Raw genomic sequence first — 21,265 nt, forward strand, 5'->3', positions numbered from 1 at the left:
TGGGAGCGCCCGGTGTCCTGTGCAGGGCCAGGAGTTGGACTGACTGATCCGTGCGGGTCTCTTCCCACTCGGGCCATCCCACGAACCCTGGAGGCCCCTCCCCAATTGGGATATTCCCAGATTCCCTCATTCCCCTCAGGATATCCTGGGCATCCCGCCCCGCGCACGCGCGCTGCGATCTGGGGCGGGGGCGGGCCCCGCGCACGCGCAGTGCGGGGGGAGGGGGGAGCGCTCCCGCCATGTCGCAACGTTGCGGGGACCGCGATCGCGACAGGGAGCGCGACAGGGAGCGGGAGCTGCAGTGGTCGGCCCGCAGGATGGGTACGTCGCTGCTGCTGCAGCTGTCGGCGCACGAGCGAGAGCTGGACCTCGTGTGCCTCGACCACAGCTACGCCAAGCCCTGGAGCGCGCACCCCGATGCCAGCGCGGCCCGGCCCGCCCGACTGCTCTTCATCACACCCCGCAGGCACCTCGGCACCGCCCCGTGAGACACCGAGGGGCTGAGGGGAGGACTGAAGGGGGAGAGGGGGGGGGTCTGTGAGTGTGTCTTGAGGGGCTGAGGGGGCTTGCGGGGAAGGGGGGTCTTGAAAGAAGAGGGTGAGGGGTCTGAAGGGGGCCAGGGGGGTCCTGAGGGGCAGGTGGTGGGCCTGTGAGGAGCGAGTGGGTGGTCCTGAGGGAGCTAAGTGGGCCTGTGAGAGGAGGGAGAAGGGCCAGGGGGACCCTGAGTGGCAGGTGGGGGGCTGTGAGGGGGCCTGTGAGGATCCTGAGGCGACTGGGGGGTTGAGGAGCCTGTAGGAGTTTTGAGGGTCAGAGAGAGCTGTGTGGGTCTGGGGAGTCGATGAGAAGAGGGGAGGGGGTGCTCAGGGACCTCCCTAGGGGCTGGGAGCTTGTCCTGAGGGGCTTGTGGGGGTCTTGAGTGGCAGATGGGTGGGCTGTGAGGGGAGTCGGGGCTCCTGTGGGTCTGGGGGGACCGTTGGGATCAGGAACCTGTGTAGGGGCTGAGAGCATGTCCTGAGGGGCTGTGAGGTGGGAAGAGGAGCTGTGAGGCGACAGTGTGGGGCTGGGGGTATGAGGGAAGGATGAGGGTCCTGGGGGTAGTGTGGGGTTTGTGGAGCAGAAGGGTGGGGGCACCCTGAGATCCCGGGGTGGACTGTGGGGTGGGTGGGGGGGTCCTCTGGGGTGAGAGGCTGTAAGGGGTCCTGAGGGACCTGTGGGGCAGGTGGGGGCTGTGAGGGGAGGCTGTGTTGTCTGTCAGGGGGAGCTGAGGAGCTTGTGTAGGGCTGGGGTCATGTGAGTGGTCCCAGGGGATGGGGGAAGTTTTGGGGGGCCTGAGGGGAGGAGCAGGACAGGCCCTGAGGGATCTGTGAGAGGCTGTTGAGGGAAGGGGAGAATGTGAGCCTGGGAAGACAAGAGCAGGTTTGGGCATCCAGAGAGCTTGGTTTGTGGGCCCAGGTGAGTTGGTTTGGGGTCCAGGATAGGCTTGGTTTGGGGGTGCAGGGGTTTGGTTTGGGCATCCAGGGAAGCTTAGTTTGGAATCCAGGGGGCTGCCAGGGCACAGATCAGGAGTAACAGGGTCCCTGAATCTCAGTGCCCACCATAGCAGAGCCCAGGGTAACCCATCCCTGTCCTAAATCCGTCCCTACCCTAAACCCTCGTTCCCTGGCAGGGAGGCCGACATGCCAATTGACGTGGAGACAGTGACACCCACCCCGGTGCCCCTGTACGACAACCAGAAGGCCCGGAGCGTGATGAACGAGTGCGAGAGGCACGTCATGTTCGCACGCACTGACGCTGATGCACCTCCACCCCCTGATGACTGGGAAGAGCACGTCAACAGGTACCCAGGGACAGCAGAGACAGGGAATTCTGGCACCCCCTGGAGTGCTGGGAGGGTTTTGGTGAGACTGGACACACAGGGGTGTTACTGAAATGAGCTATGTTCAAGGAAAATGGATTTTTGTGTCCCAACTCATCTGGCTGCTGTGAAATCTGAGTGTGATGGTGGGGGGTGGCCCAGCTGGTGAACCTCTCCCACATGGCATCACAGAATCATTAAGGTTGGAAAAGACCTCTGAGGTCATTGAGTCCAACCTGTGCCCGATCCCCACCTTGTCACCCACCCCAGAGCACTGAGTGCCACGTCCAGTTGTTCCTTGGACACCTCTGGGGATAGGGACTCCACCACTTCCCTGGGCAGCTGCTTCCAATGCCTGACTACCCTTTCTGTTAAGAAATTCCTCCAGATGTCCATCCCATGAATCCATCTCATGTATTCAGGGGAGGTTGGAACAGTGAGTCATAGAGTGATGGTACAGATCCATAGACTCATTTGGGTTGGAAAAACCAAATTTTTAAGGTCATTGAGTCCACCCATTCCACAGCACTGCCAAGGCCACTACAAACCCGTGTCCCCAAGTGCCACATCCACAGGGATGTTAAATCCTCCCAGGGGTGTGGACTCCACCCCTGTGCCAGGGCTGAATGGCCTGTTCCATGAAGGAATTTCCCCAGTATCCAACCTGACCCTCCCCTGGCACAGCTTGAGGCCGTTTCCTCTCATCCTGTCCCTTGTTCCCTGGGAGCAGAGCCCAACCCCCCCTGGCTTCACCCTCCTGTCAGGGAATTGCAGAGAACAAGAAGGTCCCCCCTGAGCCTCCTTTTCTCCAGGCGGAGCCCCCCCAATTCCTTCAGCCCCTTCCCCACTCCATTCCCTTCTCTGAACACACTCCAGCCCCTCAATGTCTGTATTGAGGTGAGGGCCCAGAACTGTCCCCAGGAATGGAGGCGCCTCAGCAATGCCCAGCACAGGCAGGGATCTGGGGAGTCATTGGATTACACGTAGATCCCCAGTTCAACCATGTTCCAATGTCAAAGACAATGAGGATATGCATAAATTCCACCCTGTGGAACCCTCCAGCCCACAGTGTTAACATTATGAGGAATTTGGTTGTTTTATGGACAGCAGCTCTCAGGCCCCAGGCGTGTGTGTGACAGCTCCTGTGTGTCTCTCCCCACAGGACAGGGTGGACCATGGCCCAGAATAAGCTGTTTAACAAGATCCACAAAGCGCTGCAGTCAGACAGGTTGGCTCGCCTGGCCAATGAGGGGGTAAGAGTTGTTGTTATCTGTCCTTCTCAGCAGAGCCAGGATGGAAGTCTTGGCCTTTGGATCATGTAGCCTCAAGGAACAGGCAGCTCTGGGCTTCTTTGAGCCATGATTTTTGTGGAATCATAGAATATCCTGAATTAAGAGGGACCCACAAGGATCATTGATCCAACTCCTGGCCCTGCACAGACACCTCAGCAATCCCACCCTGGCCCTGAGAGCGTTGTCCAAACACTCCTTGAGCTCTGCCAGCCTTGGGGCTGTGACCACTGCCCTGGGGAGCCTCTTCAGTGCCCACCCACCCTCTGGGAGAAGAACCTTGTCCTAATATCCAACCTAAACCTCCCCTGACACAGCTCCAGCACGTTCCTTCATGTCCTGTCACTGATCACAGAGAGCAGAGATCAGAGCTGCCCCTCAGGAGGAAGTTTTGACTTTCTGGGAGGGCTCCCCTCAGCCTCCACTTGCCTTCCAAGGACAGGTTTAGTCCTCACGGCCAGATGTTGGGCTTTGCTTCCAGGGGTCTTAGGGCTGCCCAAGCCAACACTTCCCTATGGATCAGGATGCATGTGACATGCTTGATCTTCCCCATAACTGTTCCTTTTGGATTTCCTGGTCTCCAGGCTTGCAATGAGCCTGTCCTGAGGAGGATAGCGGTGGATAAATGTGCCCGGAGGGTGCGCCAGGCCCTGGCCAGTGTGAACTGGGACACCAAACTTATCCAGTGGCTCCACACGACACTGGTGGAGACCCTCAGCCTGCCCGTGCTGGCCGCATACCTGGATGCTCTGCAGACCCTGAAAGGAAAGGTGATAAAAGCAGTGGGAGACTTGGCTGTCGTGGATGACCTTCTCCCTTTATCCAGCTTGCAGATGGAATTGTTATCCCTTGTTTTGTGTGTGTTTTCTCAGTCCCTCCTGGCCTCTGGTTTCAGATCCCCACGCTGATTGACAGGATGCTGCTCTCTTCCACGGCCAAGACAGGAGCAGCTGGGGCTGAGGCTCTGTCCCTGCTGCTCAAGAGGCCTTGGGACCCAGCAGTGGGTGTCCTGTCCCATAATAAACCAGTAAGTGCCTCTGGGGGCTTGTGGGGAGCGAGAGGTCCCACATCAACTTTATTCTTCCTCTTCCTTCTACCTCTGTCTGCTCTGCTCTTTCCCCCGCATTAGACTTGCTCAGTAATGGGGAGTCCTTCTGTCGGGCATGTTCCCCCTGGGCTATCCCAAGGGAGCTTTGGCTTGGGAAATTCATACTCCTTTTCTTTCCACCTCTGTCTTCTCCCTGAGCTCTTTTCCCCGTGTTTTTGACTTTCTCAATGACAGGGAGTCCTCCTGTTGGGCACATTCACCCTGGACTGTCCCAAACTTTGGCTTGGGAAAACAATCACTTAACAAGCTGTGCAAGGTCCCTCCTGCTTCCCTATGCAAGCCAGGAAGGCAGTGAGGTCCCTCCAGAGAAGTTGCTCTCCGTGACAGGTCTCTTGTTGAACTTTGCAGAGCAAGTTGCCTGGTTCCCCTCTCATCCTCATCGCTTCCTCTGGCCCTGCCAACTCCATGTTCCCCGCTTCCCGACGGCACCGCTTCTGGCAGTCACAGCTCTCCTGCCTGGGAAAGGTGTGTGGGCTTGGCTCTGGGGGAAGGACAGAGCTGCTTCCAGAAGCCTTTGGTGCACCAAAATCCTTGGAAAGCAGAGGCTGATACTTGCCAGCCTCAGGGTTTGCCGTTGGAGACTGCATAGGGATGGATTTGCCAAATCCAATGTGTTTGAGGTTTTTTGATACTGTTATTAAGGATTGATGAGGGTTCTGGTAGGAAGGGGTTGGAGAAGGGAGACTGGAGGTCGTGTTAGTCCTCTTGGCTATGGAGCTGCTCACTCATCTCCTAATGAGTGTGTTTGATACACTGGAGTGAGGGGAGATGTTTTCTGGTGGGAATCCATGGGGAGTTCTCCATTTACTGTGGTTTTAGTCGCTAGAAATGAATCCTAGGGTAAAGAAGGAGAGAAAGCACGAGTTCATGTGTAAAATGGGCTCTATTCTGTGCTAATTGTTGTCAGCACCTGTTGTCCTCAGTAAGGCCTTGGTTAATTCCTGATTTTCCCTCTCCACTGGCAGGTGATTCCCATTGCCACCTCCCTGCTGAACAATGGCAGTGGGGTAGGAGTGCTGCAGTGTCTGGAGCACATGATTGGGGCTGTGAGGGGCAAAGTGGCAGAGGTGAGGGAGAGGTAATGGGTTTATAAGGGAGTCTTTGTGCTCCCATTGACCTTATTCCCATTCCTGGAGGTGCTGTGCTACCCCAGGGCATCATCTCATTGTCTGTCCTGCTTCTGCATTCCTGTGTTTTTGTCTCCTGTAGATTCACAACCACTTCTCTCACAAGCAGATCATCCTGATCGGGTGGAACACGGGTGCCTTGGTGGCCTGTCACGTGAGTACCTGATTCCTTTACATCGTCAAGGAAGCACAAGAAGGATATGGATCTGTTAGAGCAGGTCCAGAGGAGGCTGCAGAGATGCTCCAAGGGATGGATCCCCTCTGCTCTGGAGCCAGGCTGGGAGAGCTGGGGCTGTTCGCCTGGAGAAGACTTCTCCAGGGAGACCTGAGAGCCCCTTCCAGTGCCTGAAAGGGCTCCACGAGAGATGGAGAGGGACTTAGGACAAGGGATGGAGGGACAGGACAAGGCAGAATGGCTTCCCACTGCCAGAGGGCTGGATTAGATGGGATATTGGGAAGGAATTCCTCCCTGTGAGGGTGGCGAGGAGCTGGGATGGAATTCCCAGAGAAGCTGTGGCTGCCCCATCCCTGGAAGTGTTCAAGGCCAGGTTCGACCGGGCTTGGAGCAACCTGGTCTAGTGGAAAGTGTCCCTGCCCATGGGACTGGATGGCCTTTAAGGCTCCTCCAACCCAAATCCTTCCAGGGTTCTGTGATTCTCCCAGAGCCCACTTAGCAGCCTCAGTTCAGAGACGGATTTGAGAGACTGTTACACTTGATGGGTTCTCCTTGTCCCTTTCCTCTTTCCGTGGCCTGCTTTTGACCAGTCTGTGGTTGTGGGCCATTAGCAACTTGAGTCATTTAACATTTTCTAATCACTCTTTTAATCTCCAAAGCCAAGTGTAGCTATGGAAGGTGTTTCTGTGCCTGGCACAGCAGCTTTTGCTCCTAGGATGCTCTGTGCTGTGAGAATGCTGAGTGCTGCTCTTTCTGCCCAGGTTTCAGTGATGGAATATGTCACTGCCGTTGTGTGCCTTGGATTCCCACTGCTCACCGTGGATGGCCCCAGAGGGGTAAGGACCAGGTGGAGCTGTTGAAAGAACTCTGCTTTTCTTTAAACCTCCCTACATTGTTTCATGGAATCAGGCTTGGAAGTCCAGTGAAATTGGCATATTTTTTGCAGAATATCTGGGTGATTTGTCTTTGAAGGAGGTGTTGCATTTAGAGTAGGGACTGTTGCATTCCTGGTGGGATTCTTGATGCAATAGCAGGTGTGAGAGGTGCTATCTGTGCTTGTCTTGGCTGTGACCTGTTTTTGCTGGACGTGTAGATCCCTCGTTAACCATGCCCTGGGTCCCTCATTAACTGTATCATTTGGCACTAGAGCTGGTTTATTCCTTTATGAGCTGAGCAGTGTGTGACTGGCTTGGGAATAATTAGAGCTGTGCAAATGCAGTGGCTAATTCTGAGGGTGTTGGAAATCCATCTGGGAGGTGTTTGCTGGAGCAGTTTTCATCTGGACTCAGTACAGTTGTCAATCCCATCGGGATTAACCCGAAGTGCCTCTTCAGGTGTTCAGCTCCAAAGATTCTTCATCCTGGCTCAGCCCTTCCAGATTGCAATTCCCTGTGCTCTTGCAGGATGTTGACGACCCCCTCCTGGAGATGAAGACCCCTGTCCTCTTCGTCATTGGGCAGAATTCCCTGCAGTGCAACATTGAAGCCATGGAGGATTTCCGGGAGAAAATCCGGGCAGACAACAGCATGGTGGTGGTGGGGGGAGCAGATGACAACCTCAGGTAACATCCTATCAGGTGGATACTCTCTTTTCCCAGGAATTCTGGGCAACATCTAGGCGTGCTGTGTAAATAAACCCCGGATTCGGTACTGGAACTAAGTGGGAATGGCATGAAAATGCTCCATACTTGGGTGAGTTTGGAATAATTGCACCAAAAAGCTGAACCAGTTGTGTATGGGAATGGGGTTGCCTGATCTAGAGTTGGGCCCAGAGCACAGATCAGGTTTTAGAGCATCGTATGAATCAGAAATCTCTAGTAGGAAAAACCAGTAAAGGAGAGGAAAAAAAGAAACATAAAATTCTGACACTGGGTCTGGAGAAAGAGCTCTCAAGTGTCAGATTTGCTTTGGAAAATGCTTTGGGATGCTGGATATTTTTCCTCAAAGTTTGTCTTGGCACTTCTGAGGGATCAATCTCATCATTCCAGTAGTTGGTGCTCTTGGGTTGTGACGTGAAGGCTCTTACTCAGGCCTTACTCAATGTGTAACTGGGTAAGGGACCCACCTTGTGTCACTTGAATTTTTCTCTCAGGTGAGGATGTTGTGAGCATGGAAGTGGAAAACCAATCATGTTGATTTCCATCTGTTTTTATTTCCCAGGATAAGCAAAGCCAAAAAGAAGTCAGAAGGCCTGACCCAGAGCATGGTGGACAGGTGCATCCAGGTAACCATGGGGATCTTCCCTTCACACCTCCAAAAAAAGGGGTAATCCCTGCTGAAATGTCTCAATGCCCAAAGGTTCCAGCCAGGATTGGTTGGATTGAAGGGAATCTGTCTCCTGAGGGGAATTTGGAAGTGGCTGTTTCAGTAGAGATGTGAGATTCCTGGTGGTGCACCTTAAACAAGGAGCAGTTTCCTAAGTCTCTCAAGGGACACAGGTGGTATTTTTGGGGAGTTTGAAGAAACCATCATATTTCTCTCCCAGGTGTCCAAAATCAGCGGGTTGTGAGTTTTAATGAGAAAACCAAAGTCTGTCTGTGAGGTTTTAGATGTTCTCCCTGTGGAATATTAGACCTCCAGAGCCTTATCCATTTGTCCCTTTGGGAATCTCATTCTTTGATTTGTCTGTGAGTTCATAGGGAATCTTCTTGCAGGATATTAAACCTCTAGAGCCTTATCCATTTGTCCCTTCAGGAGTCTCATTCTTGGGTCTGTCTGTGAGGTTTTAGGGATTCTTCCTGTGGAATATCAAACCTACAGAGCCTTATCCATTTATCTTTTTGGGAATCTTATTGCTCCTTTGCTTCAAGCTATGAAGATCCATTGCTAGAGACCTACCCACCTCTTAATCCAGCTATTTATTCCCTCCTCCCTAGGATGAGATAGCTGACTTCCTGACTGGAGTGCTGACCCGAGCCGAGAGCCACTCGGGCTCTGACCCCCGGGACCTGGATGCTGAGAAGAAGAAAAAGCCCCGTGACTCCACCAGGAGGGATCTATCCTTTGACTTGCCAGAAAGGAACAGCAGACCTACCTCCCCTGCAGCCAAAGTACCAGCCTCGCCCTCAGGATCAGAGGTGGGAGCTTTTCCCAGGGTAATTCCAGCTGGGAAAGGCTGAGGTTGTGTAAAGAGGTACCTCTGTGCCACTGAAATATGTGGTGAGAGCTGTGATTAGTGTTGAAGATGGAGGTAAGAGGATATGGAGGAGTGATGGCCTCAAGTTGTGCCAGGGTCGGGTTAGATTGGATATTAGGAAAAAGTTTTCATGGAAAGAGTTGTAAAGCATTGGAGGAGGCTGTCTAGGGCAGTGGTGGAGTGACCATCCCTGGAAGTGTTCAAAAAACACATGGTTGTGGCACTTGAGGATGTGTTTAGTGGTGACTGTGGTGGTGGGTTATGGTTGGACTTGATGATCCTAAAGGTTTTTTCCAGCCTTAACAATTCCATTGTTCCAATAGCTTGTGGTGAGACAAATGAACCTTCAGAGTTAGGTGTACTCCAGCTGAAGGATTCCTGACACTCAGGGTTAAGACTGACTTGAGGAAACGTTGGGATAAGAGGTGTCCCTCTCTTCCAGCAGGACTTATCCAGCGTCTCCAGCAGCCCCACTTCCAGCCCCAAGACCAAAGTGGCCACCGTGTCCCTCCAGAAGCCCCCCCCGGTGGGCACCACACAGCTCCTCAAGAGGCAGGTGCCGAGGGCAGACACAGTCCTGACACACAAGCAGGCACAAGGTAATTCCCTGCAGCTTTCCCACCCTTTTAGCATCCAGATTTTTGGTCTTTTTCTGTCCTAGTGTGTGGAGGTCTTTGTCTTCAGAGTCCTGTCTTGAATTCCAAGCTCCCCGTGGCAGCTTTTTCTCCAGCTCAGTCCCTGTCACTGCCATCTGAAAGGATTGGAGGGTTGGAATTATGTTGGGAATGATGTTTGTGGAGCTTGTGGAGTCTTCCTGCTGTTGGGGAGTGGGAAGGACTTTCACTTTGGCTCATCAAATCCCTCTGTAGCCTTGCTGTAATCCTTTTGGAAGTGAGAGCCCCTTGTCCAGTGTCATGAATCCTTGAAGGCTCCCTGGGAAGAGACTGAAGGTGCTCAGGAGAGAATAAAGATGCTCAGGTGATGTTTGAGGCTGTTGAATTGAGACTGAAACTGTGGGATTTAAGGAATTATAGAGTGATCTTGCAGTAAATGACTGTGGAAAACCCGCTCTGAATAAGAACCCACCCTGTGGAGTTTTGTGTCCTGTTAGTGTTGATTTAAAACCTTTCTGTGCAGCTTCATTGTGGTGGTGAATGCTCGGAGCGTAGGAAGTGGTTTTGTGGATGAGGATCCTCCTGGCAAATCCCTGGGCAATAGTTTTCCATCCTTCCTTCTCTCCTTATTTCTTTGCCCAGGGCAGACCTGAACAGGCTCATTGTTGTCTCCTGTGACCTTCCACATCCTCTGAAACCTTTTCCTAATTCAGGGATAGACTCCGGGAGGAAGCTGAAGCTTGCATTTTCCTTAATTTCTCAGACAGTGGACTGAAGGATTGTATTCCTTTGTTGTTGTAGCTGAGGGAAACAGTTTCCAGGTAGCACATGGGAGGCAGGAGGAGGGTCTGTGGGTCTTTTTGGGTCTCTGGCTGTGTCGTGGCTCTCTGGTTTAGTCAACAATGCTGCTGCTCCTGGCTGGAGCTGCTGAGGGATGTGCTGGCTCACGTCTCCCAGCTGCTCTCAGCTCCTTGGTGCAACTGAGCCAAGCTTAGCTGTGCTCTTCCAGCCAGGCCTGCTCTTGTTTCCGGGGCCTTTTCACAGTGGCTGTGGGGCTGGAGAGGGCTCCAGGTTAGAGGTGGGATGAGGAAGAGGTGGCTGTGTCTCTGTTGTGCCTGTGGCTGGATGAGTTATGTCCAGAACTCTGTCTCTGCTCAGAGGTCTGTCTGTGGTGTCCCTGGAGCTCCCTGTCCCCTCCAGAGATCCTGTGATCCTGTAATTCTCTCTGATTCATTTCAGCTCAGTTTGCTGCTTTTCTGAAACAAAACATGCTGGTGAGGAAAGCTCTTCCTCCTGGCACCTCTTCATGTCTCTTTGGTGAGTATCCTCTCACTTCCCGCTGTCTCTCTTCCTATCTCCCTCCTCTCTGTCTCTGCTCCCTTCTTCCATCATCTTCCTCTCCCCTTGCATTGATTTGGGGATGTGGCCCAACGTGTCCCCTTGTCCCCCTGCTTTTTGCTTCCTCTTTGCTGTATTCGGAGCTGGAGCCAAGGGCCCACTTTACCTGGGAGCTGTGACTTTTCCCGAGCTCTTCCTTGTTCCCAGTGGATAAAGGCAGTGTCTGGCAGCTGGTTTGCTCTGATGGACTAAAGCTTTGTGCACGAGTTTAACCCTTTTTCTTTGCTGGGGGTGAGAAGGGGACATGGACATCAACCTGAAGAGACCATGTGTGGTTGTGGTGGAGCATCCCAGACACGTGGGAGAGAAACAAGGGACAACCAAGTGACTCGGAAGGGACGCGTGGAGCAGCTTTGCTTGGTCTGAGGGAATTAGAGCAGAGAGATCAGGGAGGGGGATGGCTTTGGGAAGCTGTGATGGATCAGGGAGAGGGGTGGCTTTGATAGATCGGGGAGAGGGATACTGTCTAGACCAGGAGACATGTGGAAGTGAGCGCTCCGTAGTCCTGGAGTCTCTCAAGTTGAGCACAGAGGTAACTGAGTGTGTCATGCTCGGAGGGTTTGGAATCAAGGGGCGAAATCCATAGTATCTGAAGATGTGTTTTACCATCACGAATGACAGTGAACGTGTGGATCTGGGGTTAGGAGGGCAGGCAAAGTGGAAATCCAAGGATTTGGGAGGCTGTGGTGGTGTCATATGAGTATGTCAGTACTCCATTAGGGTGCTGAGAGCTGACCTGGGTGAGAAGTTCCTCTGCCACCCCAAATGCTGTTGCCTTTAACTCTCCAACCATGGTAATCAACCCCTGAGGCAGGTATTGCCTCAGGCTGGTGGTTTGAAAGGTTTCTTTCCCTCTTGAGCATGGTTTAGGGGTTTCTTTCTCCCTGGAGCCTCGCTTAGAGCTCTCCCCTGTGCCATGAGGGGAGAGAGCACACTTGGAGCCCTGCAGGGGAATCCCCAGCTGGTGGGAGCTGTGGAGAGCCTGGCACAAGCCTGGGGGGGGTCTGTTCATAACTTCAAAAGCCAGTTAAAATCTCTGGGCTTGTTAATGCCTGAGATGTGAGGCAGGAAGGGGGGTGGAGCTTCATGGATCCACAAGGAAGAACAGGGTCCTCCCTGGAGTGGTGGGAACACAGAGGGACATTGGGTCACTGCTTGTTGATGCTTTGAGGGACACCTGACACCTGTGCACGTGCCTTTCACTGTCCTGCTTGGCTGGTGGCCCTTGGGAGGGGCTGTGGGGCCTGCAGGCTGTGCACGGCTCTGAGGACTCCCTGGATGCATCTGGGCCTGGATGGTGCATGTTTGGAGGAGGGCAAAGGCATGGAAGTGTTGCATGAGTGAACAGGCCTCAGGTCCAGCCATGGAGAGCAGGACAGCAAGCTTGGCACTTGTCTTGGGGACCAGAGCAGCCCCAAAATGCTTGGAGTTGCCTGAAATTTCGGGATTTGACTGCAATCCTGTCCTACATCCACAGTTCTGAGGTGTGTAGGTGGTGCACAGTGTATAAATATATACGTACACACACATATCTATACCTATTTTATACAATATATCTGCACCTGGATATTTATAAATAAAAAGGGATGTACATCTTGGCCTCTGGGCTGTGGAATACATGGCTTGGATGCCCAGGACCATCTGGATACAGGGAATTCCCAACATTTCAGGCTGGACTGGATGATCGTGGGGGATGCTGGATGGGCAGGATGTGGCAGCTCATGGCTATGTCTTGTTCCTGAGCTGTTGTGGGTCCCCTGTGCTTTTTCACAGGCTTTGGCCCTGGGAAGTTTATGCTTTAGGGGGGGATGGAGTGGATGTGACACATCAAGGATGTGGCAGCAAAATTACACATTCACTGAGTGCCATGATCTAGTAAATGGACTGGATTTGGACCAAGGGTTGGACTCGATGATCTCAGAGGTCTTTTCCAACCCAATCGATTCTATGATTCTATGATTGGTGTGGAAGAGAACTCTCAACATGTGGGTTTTCTCCCCAAGTGCCAGTGTGGGACTTTGAGGGGCTTGGCTTTGCTGCCGCACCTTTTCTGCTTTGCTTGGTGCCTCCCAAAAACCTGCCCAACTCCAGGAAGAATAATAGGCATGCAAATCCCTTGGCTGTGTTGGAGGAGCAAGTAGGCTGAGCTCTGATCCTGCACCATCTCTGCAAGTCTCCACCTTGATCCCCTCACCTGGAAATTAGGGGTGTTGGAGGGGCCTTTTGCCAGGATTTGGATGTGCCACACTTTGAAATGAAAAGTGTTGATGTGGAGGTGTGGTATCACTGTCCACATCCATTTCCCTTCTCTGCAGAGGCAAGACAGATGTTATATCCCATCCTGCCTTAGCCTGTGAGTAGCTTAAGCCAAATCCTGGCCTTAACTCAGCACAGGACAGGCAGGAGCCAGCTGAGGTGGAAAGGAAAATGTGTTCCTGGTGCATGGGAGTGGGCAAGGCTGACATGGAGGGAGCTGAGGAGGTGTGTGCATGGGCATGTGTCCCTCCTGTGCCCAGAGGAGCAGCGCTGACCTAGAGGTGCTCAAACAGCTCCTTCTGTGTCCCCCAGTTCCGGTGCCAGAGCCCTCGGAAGGGGCTGAGAAAGATGATGTGCGTTTGCAGCTGAAGAGGCACCAACCCCCCAGCCCGACCCAGTGCTCCAAATCCTCCAAACGAGCCAAAATCAAGGTGACCATTGTCTCCCACGGGGATGCTGCTGCCATGGGCACCGGAGCTGCCCTCACCACCCAGGCAGAAAGTGAGTTGTGGCTGCACAGCTGCTTCTTAACCCAAAAACGGGGCCCTGGCTGTGCCCAGATCTGCCCTCAGGGGCACGTGCAGGGAGGGGAGGGAGCTGTGATTTATTGACCTATTGCTGCCATTTTTGGAGGAGTTTGCTGCAGAAAAGGTGGTGGCTCAAGGTGTGAGTGGGCTTGGCAGCTGGGGGAGTGTGACATGTTGGGGCTTGACAGGAGCCTGTTTTCCATAGCAGTTGGAATTGCACATTCTAGCAGAATGCTTGGCTGCAGCCTGGAGCTGGGAGGTGAATTTTACACCTTCCTCTGGTTTTACACTTTCCTCTGGTCTTACTCCCTCCTTCCTCTGAGTGTGGAGCTGCTGCTGGAAGCAGGATGCTGGTCCTGCTGGACCCCTTGCTCCACGTAGGTCGGGTACATCTCTGGTTCCGCTCCTCCCACCTGGAATATGCTCCTGCTTTAGGGATGGCAACCATGTTCCTCCCTTTGGAAGACCTTTGTGTGTTCAGACACTTCAGCCCCGTGGGACCTGGAGTCTGGCACAGCACACAGTTGACGCACATATAAAAATCCCAGCTTTCCTACCTCTGCATCTGGGAAGACCCACCACAATATATCCTGTATCCAAGGAGAGGTGATGTGCTCCATCTTCTTCCCCTTGAGCCTTTGGAAGAGAGGCCAAAAGCTTTGGCTGCTGTGCCCTGTGACCCTGAAGGATGTTTTCTTGTCTGGAGTGTGTGTTTTCCTCCTGCCAGAGCTCCAGATCCATAAGGTTATGGACTGAAAGTGTCTCCGTTCTGGTCAGAAATCAGAGCTTTTCCAAGCTGAGAAATAATTCTGCTCCTTTCCAAGCACCTCTTTGCTAATTTAACAGTTGTTTTAAACTGTGAAGGTACCTAAATCCACATCGTTTTGGAAGGTTACAGTTGATCTTCAGGCAGCTTTGAAAATCTCTACTTTCTGGAGTCTTTTTTTAATTTTATCTTATTTAATTTTCCAAACTTTACTTCTTTTCACAGAAAGGAAATGAATTACAGAAGTAAAACATGAACCAAAACAAGAATTCCCTATACCCGGTGTGAGCAGGAGGAAAGCACAAGACAAACACAGTTGTATTCCAAAAAACACCGCAATAAACAAATCTCGTGACTCGTCGCATCCCTGTGTATTTTGTAAAGTGTCTTTAATTAAAGAATCCTTACAAAATCCATCAGCCAGATCCCAAAAATCCATTGAGGTGGTTCAACTGTGCCATGATGAACTTAGGAGGGGATTAGTGGAGACAATGTTTAGGAGAGAGATTTGGATTTGGTGTTGAGGGGCTGAGATTCCCGAGACTTTGGAAGCTGATTCCTTCAATCTTGGCTGTCGTTCCACAGCAGTTTTGATTGGACTTTGTTCTTTGGGATGTGTGTTTTTCCTGGAGAAGATGTTCTGGGGGCAGGATGAACCCATGGCCGTGCCTGTGGGTACTTGTGTGAGAGGGGGATCCCTAAAAATTCCCTAAAGCCCCGCGGAGGAGGGAAAATGAGGATTGTCCTTTTTCTCTTGCAGTTGTTTCCGGAAAGCCGGTGCCCATGGCCGTGTCTGGAGCAAAGGAGCTTTCGGGGCTGCTCTCCACCCCCAGGTGAGTGGGAATTTGGGATTTATGAGCTGTGGGTCTCTTCGACAGGAAACACCACAACAGGGGCAGTCCTGCATATGGAGCTTTCTGGTTTCTTGCTTCTCACTGGAATGTTCTGCCATGTGGCAGGAGGCTTTTGGGCTCCTGAAAACTCATTGTCACCTGGGAGTCGAGCCTGTGAATGGCAGAAATGGGCAGAAGTAGAAGGTATTGTGGCTGTTGGGTTATGTTTTATGTAGTTCCCCAAATTCAGGTTATCTGTTTTTTGAATGACTGGGGTGGCTTTGGCAGAAATTCAGTTTTTAATCCTTCCCTTAATTCCCTTTGACAGTCAAACTTTTATTTTCCCAAAGACAGGGAAAAACCTCAAAGTGACTCATGAAGGTCATTAACTGCCCATAGGGATTTCTGTTGGGGGATGAATCTCGTGCTGATGCCTGTTTTCCCTTCTAATTCAAACCCAAGCTTTGTGCAACCAGACTCTGACTGATCTTTTTGCCCAGAGAGACTGTGGATTCCCCGTCCCTGGAAGTGTCCAAGACCAGGTTGGACAGGGCTTGGAGCGACCTGGTCTGGTGGAAGATGTCCCTGGGTGGAACTGGATTTGAGGTCCCTCAAAGGGGACCCAAAATGTTTTGAGATTCTGTGATCTGGGAGAGGAGAAGAGTTGTTTTAAATAGGAAATAGGTTTTAAACAGGAAGAATGTCGCTTTGGGGTCAACGACTTTTGTGTAGGGTGACCCAGAGAGGTGCACGCTTGTAACAAACCCTTCCAGCTTGGAAATCCATGGATTTTGCCACAGGTGCTCCTGCAGTGGAACAGGGAAACTTCCCTTGGACTTGATTATCTTAAAGGCCTTTTACAACCTTAACAATTCCATGTTTCTCTTGCTTTGGGTTTTTGTAGCTCAACTGCCTTCCTTCAGGAGTCCTGCTGGTTGTTTGGGTTGGTGCCATCTGTGTCCCTGTGCGGTTTGTCACTGACGGGAGCCTCTTTCTTCTCTTTTAGGCTGAGTTCAGCAGCAGAGGCGTCACTAAGCCCCGCTCCAGCTGGAATTCCCAGTAGCACAGCTCCCAGTGCATTCCATGCCCTGCAGAGCAGGCTGGTGGCCAGCAGCACCCACGGCCTGCAGGCCCAGCCAGCCAGTGCCCTCCAAGGTATCCACCTCCCTATGTCTGTCCCGGGAAGGTAAAAGGTAAACCAGGTTCAAAATCACTCAGTGGAGGCTCTTCCTTGCATTCCCTGGTCGCTTTGGGTCTGGTTGAGGCAGGATTTGTAGGGATTTGCTGTGGAAGGGATTTGTTGTAGGGATTTGTGGGATGCAGCAGCTGACCTGATAATTGTGTCACTTGTATGTAATGATGCCTTGAAACACCAAACCCAACCTCCTTGCATCTTGGGTTTCACAAGTGACCCCATTTATAGCTGCAGCAGTGGAATGAAGCTGTGCTAGGGGGATTTAGGTGGGATATGGGGAAAAGGTTCTTTCCCCAGAGGGTGGTTAGGCACTGAACAGGCTCCCCAGAGTTTGGTCGTGGCCCCAAGGCTGACAGAGCTCAAGGAGTGCTGGGACAACACTCTCAGGGACACGGTGGGATTGTTGGGGTGTCTGTGCAGGACCAGGAGTTGGATCCATGATCCTTGTGGATCATCCAACTCAGGATATTCCATGATTCTATGAAACAGTGGCACTATGTGTGTAGAGCAGCTTGGAGGATTCCCGTCAACCTTGGGTTGCTGCTCATTAAAGAGCAGGTTTACAGCCATGGGACACACCTGGAATTTCATGCTGCTGAATTCTCCAAGCCTGATTTGATTCTTTTCCTGGATTTTTTTCTTTTTTAGGAGCAGCATCTGCCAGCAGCCTGCTCCAAGGGCTGAGCTTCAGCCTGCAGGACATTGGGACCAAGGCATCCACCCTCCCTGCCAGCATGGCTGCTGCTGGGCCACCTGTGCAGGTATCCACTGGAGATCCGACAGGGAAGCTGTGTGCAGGCTGGAGTTAGAGGGAACTTGGACAAGGCCCTGTTTGCTCCAGGACCAGGAGAGATGAGGAGGGGAGGTTCAGTGACAGGTGTAGGGAAGGGGTCTGTGGGAAGGTGTTTCTAGGCAACCTTCTAGAAAATGCTGAGTTGGAGAATGGATTTAGAGGAATCGGGGATCATTCTCCTGGATATTCTGGGAAAACACACACCTGTGACCTCTCACTGCACTGCTCATCCCTTCAGTGTGAGGTGATTTCATGTGTGGCTTCATTTGGAGTGGGCTCAGTTTCTCCCAGTCATAGTATCAAGCCGAAATGAGATGTACAAACTGGAAGGGACAAGTTTACTGGCATTTAGACCTGCGTGTGACCAAGAAAAAAGTGGGAAAACCATGACCTCTAACACCTCTGGCTTCTGTGGGAGGGAGAGGCTGTGCCACCGCCTCATCCCCTTTCTTTCCAGGTGCTCAGTGCTGCTGCTTGTCCTTGCAGAGCTCAGCTGTGAAGGCTCCCACAGCCCTGCAGAGCCTCAGTGCCATCACCACAGACACGGGCACCATCGTCCGCACCATCCCTGTGCCCACCTCCCTGGCCCTGGGGGCCTCAGCCAGTGGGAAGCCCTCGGCCATCCACCAGCTGCTGACCAATGGGGGGCTGGCCAAGCTGGCCAGCAGCCTGCCAGGGCTGGCCCAGATCTCCAACCAGGCAGCAGGTGAGGGACATGGGGGCAGGGAGGCATCTGGAACACCCCCGAGAGTGAGGAAGAAGGAAGGACTGGGCTGGAACACCCCAACACTCTGAGAGTGAGGGATAAGGAGGCAGGGAGGTGCCTGGAGCACCCTGAGGGTGAGGGAGAAGGGAGGCTGGAAGGTGATCCAGGTGCCTGGAGCACCCCGAGACCAGCGTTCCCAAACCTTTTTCCTTATGGACAACCACATGTGCTGGCAGTTTGCAAGGAACCGCCTCTGATGAAAAGGCTTCTGGTGCCCCCCAAGCTGCTGATTGTGGCTTCCACAATCCCTCTGTCTCAGAGACATCTCCCATGTGTGTTTTCCAGGCCTGAAGGCGCCCACGACCATCACTGTGACCCTGCGAGGGCAGCCCGGCCGTGTGAGCACCCTGAGCCAGGCGGCCATGGGGATGATCCAGCCCCAGCTGGAGGAGCAGCCCATGCAGACACAGGGCCCTCAGGTAATCTGGGACACCCATCCACCCAAAAAATGTCCATCACAAAATATGTCCATCACTGCTCACTTGAGCTGTTTCTGACTGTTGCAGTCCAAGGGCAGGTGTGGCTGTGGTGGGGAAAGTGTTCTTGGTCACATCTCTTGGGTGTGATGAGTTGGTGATTTGCTGAGGTGGTTGAGAAGATCCAAGTCATCATCATGTCTGTGTCAGGGTTGATTGTGCTTGATATCACAGAATCATGGACTGGTTTGGGTTGCAAGGGACCTTAAAGCTCATCCCATTCCACCCCCTGCCATGGGCAGGGACATCTTCCACTAGACCAGGTTGCTCCAAGCCCTATCCAGCCTGGTCTTGGACACTTTCAGGGACCCAGGGGCAGCCACAGCTTCTCTTGGAATTCCATCCCGCCCCCTCCCCGCCCTCACAGGGAAGAATTCCTTCCCAATATCCCATTTAATCCTACTCCCTGACAATTGGAAGCCATTCTGCCTTGCCCTATCCCAAGTCCCTCTCCAGCTCTTGGAGCCCCTTTAGGCACTGGAAAGAGCTCCAAGGTTTTTGCGGGGCAACCTGTGCCAGGGCCTCCCCACTCTCCCAGGGAACAATTCCCAATATCCCATCTAAACCTTCCCACACTAATACTGCACCAAGGGAATCTCCAGCTAGACTTGAAAAACTGCCATCAGCATGTTACTGAATCCCCAGGTAAAAATTACCCTTCAGGCGAAGCCTTTGGATGGAAGCTGGGTGAGTACAAAGAGCAGCAGCCAGAAATCCTTTGTTTGTCCTGTTAGAGCTGACATTGCATCTGTCATTGCTGGGAGTTCCCATGCAAAATCATGGTTTACTGCTGATTGAGGCTCAGATTTGGGAGCATCCACATCCTTCTGAGTTTCTTTCAGTCGCTGAGCTTAGAACCTGGCTAAGGCAGAGCTCAGAATCCTGAGCTGGTGCCCCTCAGATCCCCCCTGAGCACCAGGGGAGTAACTTGTGTAGGTCTGAAACTCCTCATCCATGTGGGAAACAGCTTTTGTGCTTTTCAGTAAACATCAGAGCTGCTGTGCTTCCCTTCATGTCCTTGTTACCTTTGAGACCCCCTAAATATCCAGGAGAAGTGATGGAACTTGACACAGATTGACTCCAGGGTTGAGTGGTTTAGGGAAGGGTTAATTTTTTATGTGGTGCCACTCGAAAGTGGATATTTGATCCTGAGCTGTGACTTTTCCCTACAATGCTGAGCTTGTGTGTTCAAGGCAGGGCTTAATTGTGTGGCTGGTGTAAGAGTTGCTTCAAAAGCAAACTGAAAGCTGCCTTTTACAGGAAATGGGGTGAGCTGTGTGTTTTTGTAACTAATTATAGCCCTTGACATCAGCTCCCTGTCCCTCTGGCGCAGAGGGTTACGTAATCCAGGGCTTCCTGGAACAGACTGGATTTACAAAAGGCTTTGGGGGATAATGCTGGGGGCTTAAACTCTTGTGTTTTCAGCAGTAGCCAGAGCTATTGTTGGTTGTTCCCTTTGAAATTCCAGCTGGGCCTTTGCAGGAAGCTGGAAGCCATTTCAACTGGTCACGGATTTCAACTGTGCCTGGAGCATCTGAGCTGCACTTTGAGGGGGTAGCTTTCCTTCCCCCTTGGCATCAAACAGGAGGGGAATCTGAGTGGTCTGGGAGTAGAGTGGTGCCAGTTTTCGTTGTTTTGGTTTCCCTGCCTGGGTTGTGCCAGCGCTGGGGTTTGTTCTGGGGTCTCACTCCGGAGAGTGGACCGGGCCAGGTTCTTCTGTTCAGTCTGGAAGAGCTGAAGGGTGCAGCATTGGGATAATCCCAGTGCTCTCCGTGTCCCCATCCCAGGCTTGGCTCAGCTGCACCTCAAGCCCTTAAGTTTTGCTTCACATGAAGCAACATTTGCTTCATGGCCAAGATGCTTTTGGGGGGCACAATTCCCATCAGCTCCCAGGGTGAGCACCATGTCCCCCACTGCTGATCCTCTCCCCTTCTCCACAGTGACCGCCACCAGCCCCATGAAGACCCTCTACGTCATGTCAGCCGCCAGGCTCTCAGCTCTCACCAAGCCTGGGATGAGTGAGGCTCCTGCCGTGCCCCTCACACTGCTGGGCATCCAGCCTTCCTCTTCCTTCTGTTCCTCCTCCTCCTCCTCAACTGGTGCCCTCCCCTTTGCCACCCTGGTGCACCCCAAGGTGGGACCTGCCCTGCAAAGCCCCTCCAGGATGCTCCTCCTGACCCTAGGGAAGGGTGACAGGGCCCTGGGACACCTCAGGGAGAGGGTCAGCCTAGCCAAGAGCCACGTCCTGGGGCCCCTGGAGACCCTGGGGCGGGCTCCCCCCATGGTGGACAGCAGCAGCACCATCATCCACCCCAGGGAGGCTCAAGCCAACAGACACTTAGTGCGCATCCTCAGGCTGGACAGCTCCTCCAGCATCACCCACCAGCCATAGGGACCCCAGGGACCCACAGGAAGGCTGAGGGGTGGGAAAGGAGCAGCCCCCTGGGCAGAGGGGTGATGTTTTTGTGGGTTTGTTATTGTTTAATAAAAATTTCCTTTTTTATTCTTCTGTGCTGACTTTGTGGCCACAGCCCCTCCAGAGGCAGCTGGGGGGAACTTGGGGTGAGGGTGGATTTCTGGAGTTGTAGAGAAACAGAGGGACAAAATAGGAATGGATCCAGGGAAGGATCTACATTGTGGGTCCTGGGAGCAGGGGGCCAGCTCCTCCTGTACCTCCCTTACAGAATCTGGGAATCATGAGCAGGAAGGATCATCCATCCATCTCCGGGCCCTGCACAGACACCTCAGCAATCCCACCCTGTCCCTGAGAGCATTGTCCAAACACTCCTTGAGCTCTGGCAGCCTTGGGGCTGTGACCACTGCCCTGGGGAGCCTCTTCAGTGCCCAGCCACCCTCTGGGGGAAGAACTTTTTCCTGATATCCAACCTAACCCTGCCCTGACACAACTCCAGCCGTTCCAGGGTCCTGTCATTGGTCACAGGGGGCCTGGGG

At 52.9% G+C, this 21,265-nt stretch overlaps 1 protein-coding gene across 8 annotated transcripts; it reads left to right on the top strand.

Moving 5' to 3' along the window:
• Nucleotides 1-198: 198 nt before the first annotated feature.
• On the top strand, nucleotides 199-20,395 carry KANSL3 (KAT8 regulatory NSL complex subunit 3). 8 transcript variants are annotated; one of them, XM_051811730.1, is made up of 21 exons: nucleotides 199-484; nucleotides 1,667-1,837; nucleotides 3,018-3,108; nucleotides 3,729-3,914; nucleotides 4,040-4,171; nucleotides 4,601-4,717; nucleotides 5,218-5,319; nucleotides 5,462-5,533; nucleotides 6,316-6,390; nucleotides 6,958-7,115; nucleotides 7,714-7,777; nucleotides 8,430-8,630; nucleotides 9,132-9,288; nucleotides 10,543-10,620; nucleotides 13,270-13,458; nucleotides 15,011-15,083; nucleotides 16,090-16,238; nucleotides 16,927-17,039; nucleotides 17,558-17,777; nucleotides 18,123-18,256; nucleotides 20,254-20,395. In XM_051811730.1, the coding sequence occupies exons 1-21, from the start codon at nucleotides 240-242 to the stop codon at nucleotides 20,254-20,256; spliced, it is 2,730 nt and encodes a 909-aa protein (XP_051667690.1). In that variant the 5' UTR covers nucleotides 199-239; the 3' UTR covers nucleotides 20,257-20,395. The 8 variants fall into 8 exon arrangements, with proteins under 8 accessions (XP_051667690.1, XP_051667691.1, XP_051667695.1 ...); XM_051811731.1 differs by having other exon boundaries at nucleotides 9,135-9,288; XM_051811735.1 differs by lacking the exon at nucleotides 13,270-13,458.
• The last annotated feature ends 870 nt before the right edge of the window (nucleotides 20,396-21,265 follow it).

This window comes from Manacus candei, unplaced genomic scaffold, assembly GCF_025592945.1.
Source record: "Manacus candei isolate 608988 ecotype Guabito, Panama unplaced genomic scaffold, ASM2559294v1 h1tg000084l, whole genome shotgun sequence".
Taxonomy (NCBI): domain Eukaryota; kingdom Metazoa; phylum Chordata; class Aves; order Passeriformes; family Pipridae; genus Manacus; species Manacus candei.